This window comes from Phoenix dactylifera, chromosome 15, assembly GCF_051530095.1.
Source record: "Phoenix dactylifera cultivar Ajwa chromosome 15, Ajwa_hap1_PhDact_Kaust_v1.1, whole genome shotgun sequence".
NCBI classification, from domain to species: Eukaryota; Viridiplantae; Streptophyta; class Magnoliopsida; order Arecales; family Arecaceae; genus Phoenix; species Phoenix dactylifera.
Window position 1 is genome coordinate 20498929 of NC_143204.1, and position 22505 is coordinate 20521433.

The 22505-nt window shown below is 37.3% G+C and overlaps 1 protein-coding gene across 2 annotated transcripts; it reads left to right on the forward strand.

The window, feature by feature from the left end:
* The first annotated feature begins 373 nt into the window (after positions 1–373).
* On the forward strand, positions 374–20333 carry LOC103707908 (CD2-binding protein-like protein). 2 transcript variants are annotated; one of them, XM_008792619.5, is made up of 10 exons: positions 374–693; positions 796–1003; positions 1211–1336; positions 1439–1591; positions 3593–3722; positions 4107–4148; positions 10464–10811; positions 10938–10989; positions 15777–15854; positions 19869–20333. In XM_008792619.5, the coding sequence occupies exons 1-10, from the start codon at positions 623–625 to the stop codon at positions 19933–19935; spliced, it is 1275 nt and encodes a 424-aa protein (XP_008790841.1). In that variant the 5' UTR covers positions 374–622; the 3' UTR covers positions 19936–20333. The 2 variants fall into 2 exon arrangements, with proteins under 2 accessions (XP_008790841.1, XP_026660768.1); XM_026804967.3 differs by lacking the exon at positions 15777–15854 and having other exon boundaries at positions 401–693.
* The last annotated feature ends 2172 nt before the right edge of the window (positions 20334–22505 follow it).

Below are 22505 nucleotides of genomic sequence, written 5' to 3' on the forward strand. Positions count from 1 at the left end.
TAAGATACTAGCTAATACAGCAGTCGTTTTGAACAGATGCAATAGAAAATAACATCAAATCATGGTTTGCTGTCAGCATTAATTCTATAAATTAAGTTTTTTTTTAATTTAAAATATATTGTTTTAATTGAATGTTATGAAGCAGTCAAATAACTATAATTTGGAGTAACAGCTTTCATGAGACTACCACGGTTGGTATCTTCCAAAGGTTTTCACACGTTCGTGCATATAGCTGGTGTTTCGGTGACAGGTTCTTGTGTTTGAAACTTGGACGACACGTGGAGTAGAGAATTGGTTCTTGCACAAAATATATTGCGCCAGTCATTGTTTATCACCTGGCGTTTCAGTGATGCGTGCCTTCCTTCGGTATTACACTCGGGAAATAGCTCTCATTATGGGCGCAGCCGCGCAGATCGTAAAAAAAAAAAAAAGAGATTTGATAGAAATGAGCCGCTCATACTTTCATCTCCCACGTTCATTGCACGTGCGAAGGGCTCGTACCGTCTGATCCGAACCGTGCTGGGAATCACGTGTGCATCGCAGGTGCCAGCGCTAGACGACTGCATAATATAATCTGGTGCTCCGCCCGACCGACCCACCGACCGACCGTCCCGCCGAGTCGATGGAAGGGAAGGGCCAAAGTTCTCGCCCCAAGCGTCCGCTTCCCGACGACGATTCCGACCCGTCCCCGCTGTAACTTCCCTTCCTTCTTTCATACCCAGCAAAATCTCTCTGTCTCTCTCGCGAAGCTCTAGGGTTTCTTTATCTCATCCTGCTATCTTGGCCGCGCTGCAGGCAGAGGAGGGCTAGGTTTCCGAAGGCGAAGAAGGCGAAGAAGGGCAACGAGCTCTCGTTCGGCGGTGATGGAGACGAGGAGGACTTCCAGCCGAGGTTTGACGCCCAGCTCGCCGCTAAGGAGCGTGCCAAGCGCCGAAGCCAGTTGAGAGAGGAGGAGCTGTTCCGGGACCAGGTGGACATATCCTCTGCCGAGGTTCACTATGAGGTCAGTTGACCCTTCGATCCCTAGTCGTTAGATTTTTGTTTGTATTGACTCTCGATTTTCTGTTTTTAAGGTCATAATTTTGGAGAAATTTATGTTTCCAAATTCCAAGTTATAATTCTTTTGCTTGAAGTTGGGAGTTTTTTGTTTTCAGTCCCACCAGTTCATGGGCAAGGGTTAGCTGATACAAAGGAATTAATTTTGACACAGGATGATGCTAATTTTGAAGAGGATGGTATTCGAATAGAACCATTTAATTTGAAGCAAGAAAGAGAAGAGGGATACTTTGACGAAAATGGAAATTTTGTTGAATATGCAAGTCAGCATGATATTAAGGTGCTTGATTTTTATTGTTATTATGTTTATGCATCCATTGTGACAGATTGTTTTTATGCTTCCATTCACATCGCGCTAAATTGTTGGTATTTATTGATCCAGGATGCGTGGCTGGATAATGTTGAAGTTGATACGAGATTCGCAAAAAAACATCAGGAGAAAGTAAGTGCAGAAGAAGACTATCAGGACCTTTCTTCAGAGGATATAGGAAAGATAAAGAGGAATATTGCAAATTTACTTCAGCCAGGAGAAACGGTAATTCTTGTTGATCTTCAATCTTAGTCTAATGCTCCTCCTCCTCCTCCTCCTCCTCCTCCTCCTACTGCTCCTCCTACTTCTGCTCCTACTACTACTGCAGCAGCAGCTGGTTTGGATGCGGTTTTGCTTATTGGTTATGCTTTAACAGCTTGTATTGTTAGCATAAAGGTTAATGCAGTGTTTTCAAATCTTGAGGTATAAGGCTGTATCTGTTGCTGGCTGGTAGTACTACATTAACAATATATATTGCTTGGTGCCTTGCTAGTAACCTTATTAGGGCTATTTTTCCTAAGGGTGGCAATGGATTGGGTTGGGTTTGAGCTGGGTCAAGCAAGGATAACAACTTACAAAATCTTGACCAACACACGACCCTAACCAACATCACGTCAAGAGGTGTTGACCCATATCCTTTGGCCTATACTCACCCATGGGTCATTTCGAGTCACCTATTTGACCTTAATCTAATAGATTTTGTAAGGCTTGATTCCTCATAGACATAACCTAGTTTATTAAATCCAGTCCTTACAATTTTTACAGGCAAATTTTTAAAATGATTTAAATAACTAGCATCAAGAAAAGACCAACTACTCAAAAATTTCTTATCTAAGATCATGAATCAGCTTGATCTAAATTATTTTGAACCAAATAGAACCCTACCCTCATTGTCCGAGTTGAGTCAAATCTCTCGCCCCTACCCAACCCATTTAAGGTTCGGTCAAAAAATTTGACCCATACTTGACTCTAGGAAAAAATTCTTGACCCAAACCTGCCCTAAATAGGGCCGAGTGGGTCGGGTTTTTATGTCATGCCAAGTTTTGCTACCATTAAATTTTCTCTCCAATTTTTTTGTTCCTCTTTTTATTCTTTCACTGTTTTAATGCTGAGTTTATACAAAATGTGGTAAGTTTTATTAATTTAAATGCTCATATTATGCTACTATATGTGTGCTCTTCCATTGTCGTTGGAAATGTGTTTTGTTGTGTAATACATCATTTCACATAACTTATCATAAGAAATTATTTCAAACAACTCTATTTGTGCACCAGCAATTTAGATATGATTAATTTATTGTGAAATGGTAAACCAATGAAAAATACCAAAGAAATGAACCTAAAAGATGATCCTTACTCAACAATTCGAAATTCCTCCTATTTTAAGGTCAAATGTTTGCAACAGTTACTAAAAAACTGACTGGAGAAGGTATTACCTAGCTAGAAACAATATTCTAGGCTTACCTCATTGATTTTCTGGTAATCTGAACTTTAGATGTGCAAATCTTCAAGTGTGGAAACACCCTGCTTCCCCCCCCCCCCCCCCCCCCCCTTCTCTCTCTCCCCCCCAACTTCTACCTTGTAATAGTGAAAAAACAAAAAAAAAACCCTTTTTAGTGTGTCCAGCTCAGCTCAGGGCAGAGACGGTTCCACTCTGATCCATTGCGATGTGGGTGGTTTGCACTTGGTTCACCAAAACCAGGACGTATTGACATCATGTACCAGTTTCTAGCCAGACCAGCACGTATGCCTGATACCTAAATAGTAAATCCTTGCTTAATGCTATGTCAGACTGTATCATTCTAAATCAACTTTTTTGGGGTCAGGTAATGTGTTTGAGGTAATGAAGCATCATTTTTTGTTCTTTTTTTGTTTTAAATTTGCAGAGGTTAATGCATTTCATTTTATTGTGAGTTGGATGCATATTGGAATTTGGTTCAGAAAATATGTTAGTTTCTGGGTTGCAGTTTTGTACTTCTGTGATAATGTTTGCATTTTTCACTTGTCACTCATAAGTTGACTAGTTCTATTTAGGAGCGCTAATGGTGTATATTACCTGTAAATTGTAAATTAACATAAGTGTGAGATTCTGCAAGGCTAGAAGATCTTCTAGATTGATGTACAAATAATTGAGTTCTTCGTGCATGAACTAGCTTGCAGTACGTTCCAATAACAAGCTGGTTATGTATTGAAACTGATTTTGCTCCTGTTTTCTTTTGCTATCTAGATCATACAAGCTTTAAAAAGGCTTAAAGGCACTTCCAGTGACAACAGAGGAAAGATGTCATTAGACGCAAAACATATGTTTGATCAACTCACTGAATATGCCATGAAACTTATGGAGAATGGTGAATACAGTTAAGTGTGTACTTGTGCCTTAACAATTTTCAAAGTTTTAAACATTATGAACTGGTAGACTGATCAACCATTTGCACTTAAACTGAGTTTTGTTTCTCTAATGTTGTTGGGGTCCTTACAGTTATGTAGTGGCCTTGATTCTTAACCTTGTGTTCTACAAGCCATACATGAGTACCTATATATGTTTGGCCATATGCCCCATTTAAGATTATTTTCTATTATATTAGGTTTCTTTTTTTCCCCCCACCATTTCTTGTTCTTGGTCAATTTCTCAGTTCAGAGATCTACCTCTGAATAGCTTCAAATAGTTTTGGATTTTATATTCTGCTACTCTGTAAATCCATCATACACTCAACTTTTTAAACACGTCGCTGTTTTTGTAGATGCTTACCATGAGGAACGTGAAACTTTCGAGCGGGAGGCAGGTTAGTTTGTTGTTTATTTTATTCCTTGAAGCACCTGACCAATAGATATTCTTTTGGAAATTCTACAGGACATGTAAAGTTTGTTTAAACATAGTTTATTGTTGTTGTTGTTATCTTGATTTTATCATCTTTGTATTGTTTTCTGAATCCATATTATTCTTCATTCACTTCTTGAACTTCTTACCTCAATAATGGGCTCTTGATGCATCAAGGTTCTCAATGCAGGTTTGATCAAGACTTTGGCTGGCTATTGTGTGCTACCAATATGTCTTGCAATGTTTCATTTAAACCTATCTTTCTACATGAGTTCACTGTTGTTATGCCAGCTTTACATCTTTGTCAGTACTTCGAACTCAACAATAACAAGAGAAAAGAAGGTAAGAGAGGGTAGAATCCTGTCATTAGGTTATCAGATCTTGGTACATAAAACTTATTTAAGGAGATGACCTCACAAAACAACTTTGGTTTGGAAAGGTGAGTTCTTTAAGGATTTTTTTTTTTGAACTGTCAAGTTGTGAACTTACAATTTTTCTATACATATTAATTAATTTGTGATTATTTGTGAAAAGCCCCCAATAAAAAAATTCTTCATGAAAAAATATTGAATAATTAAATTAGTCCAATTCCATTTGCTAAACAAAGAGAAGCGGGTACAACGTATCTAAATCCAACATTTGAATATTCAAGACTATATAACCCAAACTTTATAGTCATAACTATATTCATTGATAGCTTGCAACTATGCTTCAAGCTTATTTCTTTCATCCTTCGTTTATTCTTCTTCGCTCTTAGCAACTTTAATTATCTTAAAAAAAAATAAAGAGACAAATAAGCTTTGAGGCTTAGTAAGTAACAATGCACCACCTTACCAGATCAAGCATAAGTTTTTTACATGGTTCAATGTATCATTTGGAAAGTAAACTTAGACTGTAAAATAAAATATTTCATAAACAAAATAACAAACTGTGTCGTAGCAAACCAATCATGTATGCACAAATCATTCAAGTTTGTAAAGCTGAAAGTGCAATTTAAAATATTCATAATTGTCAAATATTTGCCATTTATCCATACTTTTAATTAAAAGAGTGCTCACAGATTTTTCGCTCTACGGTCACTATAACCCGTGATAGGGCCATCTTCGTAGTCGACAAGTTATTATAGTTCGTATTCATTACTAACTTTAACTCGTTGGCAGAAAGCCATTTTTATTGGATGTTAACTCCAGGGTGTCGATTGGTCTCCATTATTAGTGGCAGTCGTAACTATTTAAGAGCTCGTAAAATATTTCATATTTTTCATAAATCATACCTTTATAAATAGTTTGGAAGTGCTAAATGGCATCGCAAAAGTTTAAAATGCATAATCAATGCCATATATATCATTTTCATAGTAACATGCAATTTTTCATAATCATAATTTATACGTAAAGCATTTACAATAAAGTATTCAATAACGATGCTATTTGGCCAAAAACATGGAATATTTACAATTATATACTTGATCCTAAATTCTTTTTAAGAAAATGCAGGATCAATTATGTCAAATATAATTCATAATTTCATACTTAAAACTGATCGATAATTTGAAATTAATAAGGTTTGTGCCAGGGTCACTTACCTCTATTCGCCCAAAAATTACTAGGTTCAGTTGGGCAAATCTGCTGTACCTATCAAAATTGTTTAAGAAGAATCAATTACTTTTTATTCACTATTTGAAAATCCAAGTACAAATTAAAAAGCCCTAAGTAATCCGAAATGGACTCGAGTAGGCTGACTGGGTAAATCGGTTTAGAATCTACAAATCAAGTAGAGAGAGAAAGGTTGAACCAAGGATGGGACCTCTCTTACTGGGGTTCCAGTCTTTTAGAGAGAGAAATAGGAAGATTAAAGAGAGAAGAGAGAAGAACCAATAGAGAGAGAAAGAGAGGGATGGGTTTTCTCTCTCCTCCTCTTCTTCTTCCTCTTTCCTTTTTTCTTTTCGTGATAATCGGGGGAAGGATGAGAGGGTGGTTCATGGTGGCTGTTGTGGTGGAGATCCAACGGGTGGTAGCCGGAGGCAGCAACGGAGAGCAAGCAGTGATGGCTATGCTTGACCAAAACAAGAAAAGGGGCATCGCCCTGCAGCTACCTCAGTGGCAGCCCACACAACCCGAGGGAGCTTTGACGGAGGATGGGGACTCATTGGCGAGGGACGCGGATGGCGACTCACGGTCAGCGTGGCATTTTCTGGCGGAACCAGGTGAGAGGAGGAATGGTTCTCCAAATAGGGTACCCGAACTAGAGGGAGAATGGAGGGCTTCAGGTGGCGGTGCTTGTTCGAGGTGGCACGCTGGTCACCAAAGAGGAAGGAGGTGAGTGGTGAGGGATCAATCAAAGGGGAGGGGCTTATATAGAAGCCGCGGGAGAGGGGATGAGCTCGGTTGAATGATGGCAACGGTCGGGCATGCACCGGTTGCAACAACCTCTAACGGTCGCTAGTCGTTAGTACTAGCCCTGAGGGTTTCGTGCCAGCTTCAACTTCCCCTGCTGCACCTTAATGGTGGCCGTTCGGGCAAGGGATCGCGATCACCTGTTCCAATTTGTTGCCTTTTTTTGTCCTGGGGTCTTGGGCTGGGCCAACTTTGGGCTGGGCTGGACAAGTGGACCAGGCCCGAATCAGGCTATCACAAAGAGAAAGGACGATAACCTTTGGATAAATTCCTAGAAAATTAAGAGAGGGCTAAGTTGGCACTAGGGTTGGCTTCTAATTGTTGTTATGGCATAATAGTCAAGCTTTGTCAAGCTAGGGCCCCAGATTTTTAAATAGTAAATTTGCTTCTAATCAATGAGAGATCTCTAAATTATGTTCTTTAGGAATTTGAAAATAATTCTCGATGCTAAAAGCCAACAAAGCCTACCTATCCTTTTGGTTAAAAAAAAATCAATTAACTATGTTCCTGAATATTATTGAATAATGGTTGGTTAAATGCCCAAGTTGTGTTGGGTTGTCTAAGCAATATTTGCTTTTACATCTAATGGCAGTTCACTCTTTTTAATTGTTTGATGTACAGAAAAAGGGCATCCTAGGGGGCTCCCATCACTATTGGGCCTAGGGAGGGTCAGATGTATGCATTCTTATCTCCGCCTGTGAAGAGGTTGTTCCATGTTTTGTACTTGTGACACCACAAAGGTCACAATGGAGCAAACCTTAGCATTGCACCATGGCCCACCCTCAAAATTGTTTGATGTACAAAATAGTGATAAAGTTGTAATGCTAATGTGTGTGATACATGGTAAGCTTTCAATTTACTGGAATACGCATAGGATCTGATGCTCTATGCAACACACTTGATAGTTATTTGTTTGATGCCTATTCTTTTAGGGCATGGATAACTGAAAAATTATCATTCATACACACTAAAATAACCACTTAATTGCTGAGAAGAATGGCTTTCCATAGGTATGTGATACAGCAATAGCTGAAGATCAGCTTCTAAGGTTTAAGGGAGAATGCAGTGGGTGCTAGAATAAACTCCAGAAGCACTAGAATTCTTGTTGAAATCAATAATGGGCTCAGCTTTCAGAAGTGGCAAGCAATTGGGTTACTTTGGGGTCTCATCTAGCAGCTCAAAACATCGATGTAACATAAGTATCTTAGTTGCTCTCTAGCTCTTAAGTCTTTAAGGAGAGGTTTTAGGAGATGTGTAAGTGGTTTTTATTCTTCTTTGGTCTCCCGAATAATAGTTTTTTTCTTGCATTTATTTGGTTATTATTTGAAAAGCCTTGGATATGATGGAGTTCAGGTTGATTAGAGGTCTATTCCGGGGAAAAATTATATTGAGAAAATCCTGAGACATCATAGATAAGAAGGGAGTTATCTGTATAAATAGAATCCATGTGGAATGTTGAACTGTGAAGATTTTTGATTTATTTTAATTGAGGAAGGAGGGAAAAAAAGGCGAGGTTTGGATTTCTTGTCCTAATCTCTAATTCTTTCTTTAGTTCTTATTTTATCTTATTTTTCCCTTTGTACTCTATAATCTTCTACTTTTCTTTCTTCTCACCTGTTAATAAATAAGAGTAAACCTGATTATATTTGATGAAAAAAATTCTAAGCCCTATGTCGCACTACTTGATATTGGAAGACCAATAAAAGCCAATAACCGACAAATATTGCAAGACCAAAAAAAACCAATAACCAGAAAATTCTAAGTCCTAAGAGTAGGTTGAAAACCTTCTTCCATTTCTTATTATCATCAAGATGTCACCTTTATCCTTTTCACAACTCTGGTCCGAAAGGTTTAATATTCTCTTGAACCCTTGGGCATAGGCAATGGGCTACATAACTGGGAGTATCCCTCGCCCAAATAACCTAAACTCTTCAAACCTTGCCGAAGGGGGATTGGAACGTAGGTCTATGATAGAACCTCAAAGAGACTCTAATGGCTTGGTAAAGATGAAACCTTCATCCATCTAGTATTTCTTGCACAAAATTTAATTTTTAATGTGAATATGGTTTTCTTACTGTTTAACTATTTAGTAGCTTATTTAACTGCATAATTCTGCTAATGGCTCGAGGATGTCAGGCTGTTTTTACAATCATCTACTAAATGTCCTTGCTAAACTCCTAATCACCCCTCGCTACCAATTTATCTTGGTTCCTTGCAACATTAATAACTCTCTTACTCTTGAGCTGGTACGATGATTTTTGCACTCCTAAAATTCATTATCCATGCCATTCATTTTAAGTGGTAGAGGCCTTCCTTTCTAATGTACGTCAAAAGCCTTACTAAACAATAAAAATAGTTTCCACCATGAGCCCCAGTCTTATCATGCTTCAAGTCTCAAGAGTATTTAGTTACTTGAATGCCAGGTAAATAGCATAAGTTCCTTAAGAGAATTCTAAATAGTATTGTCTCACTGGATCACTAAGGCTTCTATGGCACAACCTTCATTATGTTACACAGTATTTTCCCCCTCCCATGTCCTTTATCATGCTCCGTGTCTTAATGTAAAGCTAGTCTTCCTCTCTGTCCAATCCTGAACTGTTCCTGCTGTTTGACTTCATGTGCCTTTGCTCATTGCCTTCCAAAGTGTCTAATTTTTTGTCAAATCCAAACTTTATCATCAAAGGAATTTTGATTCCTTCTTCCTGAGTATGTGCTTCCTTTGCCAGATCGATAATGGGACATGGCTAATAAAGAGTAGTCTATGGATCCTCTTCATCGATACTACTCCTATATTGTAGTTTAGATTGGTGCTATCATTGCAACATTGCGACTATGATGCTCCAGCACTGAACAAATGTCACGTTAGAAGCATGCTGCTTTCTTACCCTGTTCGTAACAATCAATCATTGTTCTGAATGAGTTTATGACTTTTCTAAAAGGTAAGTACTTCAACTGTTCCTTCCAAATAAAATAATAAATAGTTCATTTTGTTGCATATGCAAAATTTCGGCAACTACTATACTTGGCTGAGAATGTTACTGGTAGCTCTGGTCATTAATGCTACCTTCTCAAACAACTTGGGAAACACTGTGCAAATGGGTAGCACGAAACAAGTGTCCAAATCGGGAAATGAGTAATGCTAAAGTAAAATTCATGACAAAGGCATATGGTAATGCTCAAAAGTCATGAGAAAACTAATAGGTAACTATTGGGAATGCTATCCGTGTGATGCTTCTTTTATCATCTTTTTAAAAAATCTAACTGTTTTCCCAACAGTCTTCAAGAGAAATTCTTTTGCATATGAAACACGTTCGGAAACTATGTTACTAACTCCTAGCTAATAAATTGTAGCTTATGAGAAATCTATATGAGAGAAGGTTAGTTACGTACAGAACTTACTAAGACAAATTGTGATTGATTGATTTGCTGATAGTTTATTCCGTGTGTTGCAGTATTCATGCCTCTTCTGTGGCAGATCCTTTGTGATGTGTCACACTTATAGAACTTTACCAAAAACATGAGTTATATTGTTAAGATTAAATGATATTTTCAGGTTTATCATTATTTGTTGTAATTTGATTCTCTTCATTTGCTGGTTTCTTTAGTTTCCGTCAGTATCATTTATAGTCAGTTCTATTACTTTTTATGCATTTGTTAATGATGTAGTCCTGACCATGTTAGATGGCTATTCTTCTTGGAATCTTTGAAAAGTTGTAGTTCAGATCACTGGCTTGGCCATGTTGTATCCTTGGTGATTTTTATGATGAATATCCCAAGGGGTGTTGCCTTACATAAGCATTAGGGCTAAACAGGAGGCTTTTTCATTGTTAGAAGATGCATTGTTCTCGTCTTTTGTTGCAACTGTGCCTTCATTTCTCTTGCTTCAGAAGGATATGAGCGCGTAGCTCGTGCAAAGAATGGTACTTTAGAAAGCGCAGATATTGGAAATTCTGATGCCAAGAACAGGGAAGATATTTTTTCGGATGGTATGGGACATGCAACACACAATTCTTTGATATGGGACATGGAGCCTGGTCCTTCTGAAGCAAATGCCTCTACTCTACTAGTCTCATCTAATGATGCCGGTGACAAATTTGACATGTTTGCGGACGATGATGAGAATGGTGATGAAAATCTTCGGTTTGATGGCAGTGCTGTGGGTTCAGGTTCTACTTCTGAACCAGTTCTTCAACCCACTTCTGGAAGCTTAGATTCAAATGACTTAGATTCTGCAGGTAATTTCTTGCCAAGAAGGAGTTAAACTGGTTACTGATAATTTCTTGTCTGGCTTTCATCTACTTTGAGTAAAACAGTTAATTTCCATTGGATGATTCTTAATTGAATTTTGTCTGATTCTGTAGAAGCTGCTGATGGAGGACTGAGGTCAGATTATGTATATGATCCATCATCTGGGTGAGTAATTGATCCATCCACTGTTCTCTTATGGGATTCTTAATTCAAATTTTATTACTAAGTATGTTCTGTTGATTCAATAAAAGATACTTTTGTGTAGCAATCAGTATAATGTAGAAGTTACAGTTTAAAGAATGCAGGTAATACTCTCATGATTAAATAGAAATACCTCTGTCTGGAAATCACTGTAATGTAGAAGACTAAAATTAAAGAATGCAGAAGATTACTGTTGGATCCTGACAATTGAAAAGAAGAAATATATAATGTATGAAGGGCCATTAGAATTGGCTAAGCGAAAGGCAAAGTCCACCTCCCAAAGGTTGTTTTACATTCATGACAAAGTTGTTTTATTCAAATATAGAATATGAAAGGCCATGCTACTTATCACGTGCTGAGGTGATGTCAAGTTAATTGTTGCAAGAAGCATTGTTTCATCCCTAACAAATGTTTTCTCCATTGATTGAATCAGACTAACATCCTCATGTGTAGCTGTATTTGAACATTCTTTATTATGCATGATTCTAGAAAAATACTAACTGAGAATTTGGAATCTAAAACATATCTGAAGAAATTTTTATGCTCTGACATTTGAATATGAGTCTCATGCGTATATTCTATTGAAGAGCATCTTATATGAGTACGTACACTTTAATGGGATAGCCTTTTAGTTTATGTACTTGGTTGTCACAAATGGACTTATGTTGACTGAATTTTAAGAAGCTCACTGCATTGCATTTGTAATATTTTGAAGAAAATCAATCTAATGTTCTTTTGAAAAAACTTCTATGACCTGCTGCAAGTAGAGATGGTTGTAAGGTTTCCTTTGACGAGCATTTGGTTGGGACCATGGATCTTAGGATCAATTTATGAAAAACATGTGTTACTCTAAAGCTCTAATAGCGCCTTTGAGGAGATATGGGTGACAAGTGATCTGAATAGGTCAAGCTTGGCTCGGGCTCAGCTTGGAAAAAGCTTAGTTCAGGCTCAGCTTGAAGCTACATAAACCAAGCTTGAACCAGCATCTAGGCTTAAAATGAATTTCAAGCCGAGCCAAAAGAGACTCTGGCTGAATAGGTCTAGCTTATGTGGACTTGAAATATATGTATTTAGTGGTCATTGGATTTTAGGTCCAAAGGCCTACAATATTAGGGTCATTTCAAGCTTGAGTGTTTATTTAATTTTGAAATCCATCAAATGTTAATTTAGATTTGAACCGAGCTTGAATCAAGCTTTAATTCAAGCTTGAACGGTTGTGTATGTGTATAGTGGTTGTTGGATCTTGGGTCCAATGGTCTACAATATTAGAGTCATTTCAAGCTTGAACATTTAATTCATTTTTATTATTAAATGTTATTCAGATTTGAACCAAGATTGAATTAAGCTTTAATTCAGCCTTGAATGGGGAGCCATTGTATAACGAGGGAAGTACTTCCAAGAAGAAGATAGGCATCGTCAAAATCAAGCTTCTAGTCCAGGCCAAGCTTAGTTCAAGCTTGAATTGATTTCTGATTCGATTTTAGGATTTTCAAGCTGATCAATTAGGCTTTTCTTTGGCTCAATTCGAAATTAAGCTCGAATTGGGCTCGAAATAGTGGTAAACAAATTGAACTTGGTCTCAGCTTTCTAGCTCAAAATTAATTTCACCCCAATCTTGATTAGACCCAGGCTCGATCAAACTCTGCTCAATTACACCCCTAATGGAAGTATCCATGTATCATACGTAAATACACCTCAGATTCCATGAATTATATGCTGGATACATTTTCTATGTTTCTATATTTAAAAAAATAGTACTATGAGTAGGATGGGTGATCTAAACATCTTAACATGTTTGCATCATTTCTTCCTGCATCTTTGTAAGTTTGAACTTTTGGTATGAAATGATGGTTTCTTTCTTGATGAATAAATTAGAGATATGCTCATGTGATCCTAGCTGTCATGAATTGCTATTAGAGAATGTCTAATAAGTTGTATAGAAGTTTATGTTTGTCATATGCAACATGGTTTACATACATACATATATGTTTATACATATACATGTATATATCCATATACATATACATACATGCATACATGCATATATGCATATATATGTATGTATATATATATATATATATATATATATATATATATATAGAGAGAGAGAGAGAGAGAGAGAGAGAGAGAGAGAGAGAGGTGGACTAGAATCCGGTCAACAGCATTTGAAGTCAAATCCGGTTAGTTCTGATTGAATGACAGAGTTCCACATCGATGATTTGAGCTGTTGAATGAGACCTACTACATCTACCAGAAATCATGTGATTTGGAGAGCCCTGGCCTATGCACCGAGCGGTACAAAAATAACAATTCAAATACTATGAAATAATACATATTTTTTAACCACTCGATGCATAGGCCAATGGTCTCTAAATCACATGATTTTTAAGTAGTTAAAGGTAGTAAATCACATCTAGTGACTTGGATCCTTGGTGTCGGACCCCTATTGTCCGATCAAGATTGACCGAATCTATATTTATATATATGTGTCTAGATATGTATATATGTATATTTATGTATATATATAAATTGTGTGTATATGTATATATATAGATGTATGTGTATATCTCTCTCTCTCTGTATATATATATGTAGATATAGATTTATGTATATGTGTCTATATATGATCAATGTTGGGATATTGCTATTAGAGAACGTCTTATAAGCTGCACAAGTTGTCATATTTCAAGGCCTTTAAGGCTCTCTCTCTTGTTTGCTAGCTCCTTGAACATTGCTTTTGATGGTATCGATACCATCGAACGCTGCTCATCCCATTCCCCCCCCCAACACCCCCCCCCCCCCCCCCCCCACCGTCACCGGTAAGTCTCCCCCCCCCCTTTCTCTTGCTCCGCTAGGGCTAGAGTATAATCCCTTCCTCCTTCCATCCCTCCCTTCCTCTCCTTCTCCCTCTCCTCCTCTTCATGTAAGCCCTTGTTACTCATCCCTGTTGAAGCCCTCATCTAGTGAGTCTCTTGCTCTCTCTCCTTGTTCACACCCTCCCACTCTCTCTCCCTCCGTGTTTCAGCACACTCCGGCATGACACGATGTGGACCTGTACCATACCGTACAGGTCGCCGACGGGTGCGGGTCATGATACTGGTTCAATGAACCTTGTGAGAAACTAATTGCCTACATATTGTTGGGCTGCAATTTAATGACCAGGGCCCATAGAACAAAAATTATTACAACTGATCTTTAGTTTAAGTAGAATTTTAATTTATAGACTCTAGACTTTGTAAAAACAAGGATAAGTGTAAACCAAGCGCAAATGCATATATATAGTCAAACCAGTGAGTAACAATTTGACAAACAATTTATGGGCCTTGAGTGGGAATTAGTGGCAGTCAAACGAAGCTCTTCTGCCTCTCTAAAAAGAACGAAGGAAAAAGAAAAAGCACATGTGAATGCATGTTACGACTTCATCTATGTCCCATCTTTTTAAGATTTGCCATATAGGAGTTTTTTTTTTTTTTTGATTATGTTTTGTTTATATCTTGTTTCCATTTCCATGCTTCATGAGCATGTTAGGAGCAACTTATCCACACATTTTGGGCTTTCATTACTCGTCCCTTGTTATATAAACTCTTGGCATTCACCTTGAAGATTTTGTGTTGAATACATATGCATAAATTGGATGCATGTCTAAGAAAGGTTTAGAGTATCGGCACCTTACTATGAAGTACGATTTTGTTGTACCATGGTATTTCTCCATTTATTGGCACGACAAAAAATGAGTTAAATTTTCCAATATAACTGGTATGGACTGGTATGCACAAGTACTTGAATCATTGTGTCAGAGTCTTAGGTACTTAACTAATTCTTTGGTTACATTCTTTGAGATCAAGAGAGAGTTACCCTTTCTGACAGTGAGTTTGACCAACCATAATCATGTGGAGGGTAAGCTTTTGTTGTTTCTAAAATATGGTTGAGGGTGTAAGTGTTGAATAACTTTGCGAGTTGTATGTTTTTTTGTATTCTTGAGCTAATTTTGGAATTTGAATGAAATACTTGTACAATGTATTATTTTTAAAAAAAGGACGATATCTTTTAATATTTTTTATAGTTTTCAACTATACAATATTTTAAAGATATTGAATGAATATAATTTTGCTGAAAATTCTTGTACCCAAGGTTCGCCGTACCGGTACCGAACCCCGTACCGGTGCCACACTAGTAGAGGCATACCGAGTGTCGGTACGGTACGGTGCGCTCGGTACCGACCGTACCGATATTGGTGTACCGATACCGGTATCCATCGGTACAGGTACGGTACGCTCGGTACCGACCGGTACCGACCGGTACAGCGAACCTTGCTTTTACCAATGTCTTACATTGTTTCCTTTTTCCTATTTACCAAATCAGACACTTGGATGTGTCTGAATCCTATTCTTGTCTGTGTCCAGGTAATGCTGGTCTATACCTGTTCAGTTCTTAGAGTCGAGAAAGATATTAATTATTTTAACTAATTATCTCTTTATGTAGTTTCAAACCATGGTCTTGTGCTAGCAGAATCAACATTTTATGCAGTTTACTAGGAATCTTAGAGCTGCTATGTTTCTTGGGTTACTATGAACTATTTCATCGTGTTATGCTGGTTGACATCTAAAAAGCTGCAACTTCATGTTGTGTGTGAGTGTATTGTGTGTTTGCAATAATCCTCTTACCTTGTGCTTGTAGTTATGGATACACATTTTCTGTTAGCATGGTGCTATTGGACTGAATTAAAAAATTACTGTTCTTGTTTACCTCAGCTATTACTATAGCAGCAGCTTGGGCTATTATTATGACCCTGCATCAGGACTGTATTGCTGTGCTGCATCAGGAACATGGTAATGATATTTCACCTCTTATCTTATCTTTTCAGGCTTATTTTATGGGTTCACTAGTAGCCTTGCTTGCTAGCCTTTGGTAGTTTTCAAATTGATTATCAATTGCATGTGGGTGTGAGAAATTAATATTAGCTGTTTATTTTGTTGTAAATTAAAGTCAAGCTCTTTCTTTGCAATAATAGTGAAGAGGAATTATTGATTGCAGTTGTTTCAACTGTATCCGATGCCTATGAGTTGGATGAATCCTACAAGATGCAGTGGTGAAGTCCATTGGGGCTGCTGCAGATGTTCTTGGGCATAAGAATAAGCTTTTAACTAAGTAATCCTTGGCATATAGCTGCCTGATCAACTTATGCTATAGATCTGGTTGACTGGAATCCTGAATTGCTGATGATGGTTCTGATATTATATGTTGTTATGTCAGAACATGTGTAGAGTGCGTTTGCAAGTGTAGTTGTTTTGAGACTTCATATTAGTTTGAGATCGCATTAACTTCCTGGATCTCCTCAATGTTTTGACATTCCCATTGGAATTCCTTGACTTTTTAGCAGGTATCTAACATACTTATGATCGCAAACTTCCTTGACTCTGGAATTGCATTAACTTCCTGGGTCTCCACAAGTTTGAAATTGCCATCGGAATCTTCCTCAACATTTTAGCGGGCATGTGACATATTATGATTGCAAAAATTACCATGTTCTTAGAAATTAAAGGTACTTTAGACCCTTTTTTTTTGTGTGTGCAGGAGTGCATGTGCTTAAGGGAGAAGGCAGACCGTACGGATTTTAGGTCAAATCCTTTGTACATCCACCCTTGCTAACTCAAGTAATTCAAAAGTGAAACTCCCCTTCCCAAATTCTGTGTTCTTTGCTCAGCACTTACTTTTCCAACCAAACTATCAGTGAATTTCCCTCAATAAACATAAGAATTGCCTCCGAATCCTTTTCCACCGAAGGCACCACATCTTCCATCAGGGTACCATATATATCTAGTGTGCATCATTAGATCACATCATCTGGTTTGAGATTAGAACTCGTAGCACATACGATTTTTATCTATTGTGGTGGAGTACAGGATATTGCTAGATATCCAAGATTAAACTATCACATTCTAGGTTTCAGGGTAAGGATAAAGCTTAAGAAGTAAATGTTCAGAGCTGAGAGGATATTCATCACTGAAACAATAATATAGAGTGAAAGAATGAGCAGGGAACAAGCGTCATATAGTAAAGTAGGATTTTCTAGGCAAAGACGTTGCTACTGAACATCCAGTTTCTAATGTAATTGCCACCATAGAATTCACGTGTCTGTTGTTTGAATCAGATAAATCTAGAAACACATAACGAAGATTCTGTTGTGGAGGAAAGAGATGGAATTATACATGCTGATAGATCTAAAACATATTTTAGAAGTGATTTTGGAACTGATAAGTAGGATTATCAGCGTTTGGTCAGAGGCCAATGTCTAGGTCTGAAGTCCAATTATATCTAAATTCCATAATTGAATTCAAGTCATTACTAGTTCTATATCTATATTCTATGAAAATCCGACCAGATATTAGGGGAATATTTTAATTTTTATTATCATATTTTCATATCCAAAATTTAAATGAGAAAAAATATTTATTAGAATCCACACTTGATTCTAGGTTTGAATTGAATGTTGTTAAAACTATTGTCCTATAACATGTTCAGATCTGAAGGTATATCTCAAATGATTTTTAGTCACGTGCCTGAATCTTGCATTCCTTGATCGTATTTGGTTTTTTGAGAGGGAGATGTTTTTATTTGATAACCTTTTGTTACCAGAACCAAATGTTTGGCATCCCCAAAACTTAAGGCCCCTCTGGATACAAGATAGTCTTCAGCAATGAAGCTAATATATTTGTGGTACTGGTAATCGGTTATTCTTATCATTGATATGGAACATTTCTTGCTCTTCTTATGGATCCTTACATAATTGAATTTCTTAAATGAGGGCAAGACACAAAAATTTTCAATAATTAAAGGTGCTTCTTATCCTCTGGGAACCCCTACAAAGAATTGATGTTACAAGATATCAGGAGTTTTTGCTGTTTTGGTTAATGTGATTTACATCCTTTGGAAGAGCTATACAAGTTGCCTTGTAACGATTGTAGGAGATTCAATCTTGTGTAAGGTAAGAAGATTGTCAACCTTTTCTTTTTTGAGTGAAAAAAGAAATAGTTTGCCAATTTGGGGTTGATTTGTTTTCGTCAGCAAGAGAATGCTGCATCCGGTGGTCTCATGTCTACCAGAGGAGGCTTGTGATGGATAAAAGTTAGAGGAAATAAATATTGTAGGGATGTTAATGTACATTAAGGTGAAAACATGTTGGGCATGTATTCCTGCATGAAGGAAAATTGTCAAGACACTGTTTCCAATTCAAAGATGAGTACTTTCCATCAGTGGAAAATGTGGTATAAATGATGGTGTGTATTGGGAGTAATGTGGAAGCAAAAAGTCTGACCTCAATGATTAGCTAGAGATGATAATGGCAGAGTTTGCTTGTAAATTTGTAAAACTTAAGGTCATATCATCCTCCTTCCAAAGATGTTCTTCTGTATGATGGTTTCACTTTGTGTATTGATTGGGGGATCAGACTATTCTGGTCAGGTGTTTTGATGTGGTGGTGGATAGTTTTCTACTTTAGAATTTCGAAGGAAGGAAGGAGGGGCTTTGTGCTGCAAGAGCAGATGAGTTTCATTTTATAATTTATGGTTATTATTTAGAGTTTTCAAAGTGAGGAATATGTTTGACAGCTGCCAATTAGTTCTATGAATTTGAGAAATGTGATGAACAAAGTAGACTTTGGTGTTTTCTTTCTTTCTTTCTTTCGTTCTTTCTTTCTTTGTTTGTTTTCTTTTTTTAGACCTATGAAGGCAAAGTCAATGACTAACCTGGTAATGTGAAGTGAAGATTCTCTCTCTCTCTCTGTAGTTGTTATTGTATATTTATTTCATTGGAGTGAGGGCATGTTGTGGGAAGGCATTCTTTTGATAGTTCTTTTATTACGGATGAATGTGTAAGTATTTACAATGTGAACTTTTACTAATGTGTTATCAATAAGTTTTCTGCAGATGGAAACATTGGAAGCTTGGTTTTTCTAATGTTTGGTTTGATTAAATATTTTGTTTTCATTTTTTGTCTTTTTTATTGAGGAAGTAGTATGCAGCATAGATAACACTTCACTACTACCAGGGAGGGTTGAGTACCTTGTATGTGTTACTTTTTTATGAAAGCAGTGATCTCTAGATTCTTGATATTGAATAGGTTGGTATAGTGATCCTTTTACCATTGAATTTTTCTTGATAAATGTTCTACAGTTGATTTGCATAATTTTGATGACTGGTTTTGTAACATTTGCCCAATCTATGGTAGCATTTATGAACCCTCAGGTGTAGAATCTCATTTCTTCTGCTGCTTGTGAGATAACCATTTCATTGTTTCGGCTGGGTTTGTAAGCAGGAGAAGCAATTTTACTTTTCCTTGTTGCACTCTTATGTGATAGGGGACTAGGAATTCTGGTCCCTGATAAGTATGAATATACTGAAGATATGTGTTTGGTTACAACATTAGATTTCCAGCTTTAGTTTCTGATAATTTCCAAGGTGAGGGTGTAGAATCTCATTTCCTCTGCTACTTGTCAGATGACTATTTCAATGTTTGGGTTGGGTTCTAAGCAGGAGAAGCAATATTAGTTGTTGCACTGTTATGTGGCATGGGAATAGGAATTCTGGTGACTGTTAGGTATGAATGTACTAAAGATATATTTTTGGTTACAACATAAGATTTCTGGCTTTAGTTTCTGATAATTTTGAAGGTTGGTTACACTGGTAACGTGTTTTTCCACCATTATTTTGGAGCTTTTTTGTTGATGCAAGAAGCACTACTACTATATGCATGTATAAACCTTGGTAACAACGAGATAGAATTCGTACTTGTGCATGAATGGAGGATGGTATCTGATTAAATATAAATGGCCACTTTTCATGCAGGTATTCTTTTGATGAGCAAACTGGTGCATACAATGAGGTCCAGAATGTTGCCTCTGTCGAAAATTAAGGTGTCTTCATAGGATAGACAGAGTTATGACTTATCATTGACAGTACAGCTGGAAGGAAAAATCCATTTCTAAAAGTTTGACGCATGGGACCATTCAGAGTTGTAGCCAAATGCATTGCTGATGTGTGTAAGAGGAGTATAAAGAAACAGTTAATGTAAAGCTAATCTGAAGCCTGTGGTTTGTGGATTCTGCTTTCTTCGGATGGAACATTGTGAACTGGTGTGCTTCATGTCAATGTTATCTGCCCGCTTCAAATGCAACAACTGTTGTTGTGGGTAAATGTTGTAGTCAGTTACATCTAAGCCACTAAAATTATGATGAGCAATGTCTGCTGGGGTCCAGTCTTTTGTTCCAGAAATTCATTCAATTGATGTGGCAATATATTGGAGTTCAACCAGTCTAACCCGAGAGCCTCCACTTCCTTTCAATCATTGGAAGCCAATTACCTGTCGAAAAATAAATTATACTTATCCACCATCTTTGTAAAACAATCTAAAGCCAAATTGCGTTTTTACTAGGGTTTTCAATCCATAGTTATGCAGATCTTAATGCCGTAATCTATGTTTGCTGAACAGGTGAGACTCAAAACAATGTTATGCTGCAGCCTGTGCCATGTTCAGAAGGATTGCAGCCATGGGATATTTCAGAATTCAAACCATACTTCTAATCAGATATTGATCACTGATGTCATGTTAGCTGAGGAATTTTACCTGTCACGGTATTCCATTGAATATGATCAAAGCCTTCAACAGCCTCCGGGTTTGGGATTTTAATCAGGTACCTGACTCTGGTACCTGTATTTCCTCTCTCCATGTCCATTGGGTTCCCCCTCTCCAGGGTCAGCTTAAAGTCTATTTTGATGGCTCTGTTAAAGACTCCTCTGGTGCGGGATGTGTGCAGATCATAAAGGGAGATTGCTTTCTGCCGGTACTATGCCTCTTAAAACTACATCAGTGCCCCATGATGAACTCACTCCGGCTTGGACTGCTGCTATTCACACTGAACAATGCTTAGCAAGAATTCCTCTACTGTGGTCTCTTGGGTGGCCAAGCATAACCGTCTTCATCCTCCTTACCTAAAGGATTTCCTGGCACTTCAGACCATCCGGACTTCAAATCAAATCTTCTTATATCTTCCGCCAAGCTAATGGAGTTGCTGATGTTCCTGCCAATGTGGTTTCCGGGCTGCGGGTTCCATTTTATGTTTCAATAGTTTCCCATTCTCTATTGCCACAGAGGTCCAAGCTGAATGGTTTTGGGCGGAAAAAAAAAATCACATCCTTTTGTGAGATATTCTGTTAAATCATTTTTTAAGAAATAGAGAGACCTCCAAAGGACATATCAGCCTTCAACTCTATTAAATTATTGGACGAAAAAAAGTTCACTGCCAGGTGCAAATAGGCCAGGTCGAATTGGATTATGAGTGATCTTGACTCAATTCGGTTTCTTGTTCGGGTCTAAATTTTAAACTTAGATTTAACCCAATAAAAGATCGGGTTGGGTCGAGTTCACGACTACAATTTTTAGCCTGTCTTGTTATTTGGGACGGATTGAGTCCATATATAATTCAATTCCAACTCAAAAAAATTTGGGTCTAGTTTGGGTCCGGGTTGGGTTTGTTTGTTCGGGTTCGGTTCATCAAAGGAGAGTCCTGGACACTCCAACACTAGCTGTGCCTTGACATGTGATCTTCCTTGGCCATTTCGACATATGGCAACGATTCCAGACGCACTCCAAACTGAAAGTCTAGAGAAGAAAAAGAAAGGTAGGCGACAGTGATAACAACAACGATACGAGTGTCCATGAGTACCATGAAGTTTTGCTTTCAATAGGTCATAGGGTTGGAAAGCCAAAATTATCTAAATTTCAAACGGATTAGGTCGGATTGGATCGGGCCAGAATCCAGAAAATCTAGTTCCAACACTGAAAATGGAATGGGTCCAATTTTAGAATCCAACATGGTCTCACGAGTCCTATAAAATGGATCGAATTGAATTTAATTGGGTCGGATTACGGATCAACCTAACTCATTTGTATCCGTACTGCCAGATAGCCAAAGCACTAGCAAACTAAGCATGTAAGGAAGGATAACATAAACAACAATATGACCCCAACATTGACTCTCTTGTCGTATGGTAAAAAGGGATTGGTATAACCAGATTTACTGGGGGGCATGAGAACTAGCTAAAGAATGAAGTTGACAAACTAACATTTAAATATATATATATATATATATATATATATATATATATATATATATATATATATATATATATATATATATATATATATATATATATATATATATATATATATATATATTGCACATGATAGGCGTCCTGAAGTACTTTTTATGCCAAAGTATATCAGATTTGCATTAAACATATATGTCCGCATAGAAAATCCTTAAGTTGAGAGTTGTACTAATAAAATTGTGTATGAGAGCATGTTCATTTATCATGTGCACGTGAACATGTTCATTTATCATCGGGCAATTCATAAAAACATAATCTTATACCATTAGTAAAAAAGATTTTAACATGAATTTTTATCCAATTAATTTTTGGATA

Excerpts from the sequence above, each read along its gene's own strand:
- LOC103707908 (XM_008792619.5), top strand. The coding sequence starts at position 623 with ATGGAAGGGAAGGGCCAAAGTTCTCGCCCCAAGCGTCCGCTTCCCGAC. Across the intron at positions 1,592-3,592 it reads TACTTCAGCCAGGAGAAACG|ATCATACAAGCTTTAAAAAG; the intron begins GTAATTCTTGTT and ends TTTGCTATCTAG. Across the intron at positions 3,723-4,106 it reads TATGGAGAATGGTGAATACA|ATGCTTACCATGAGGAACGT; the intron begins GTTAAGTGTGTA and ends CTGTTTTTGTAG.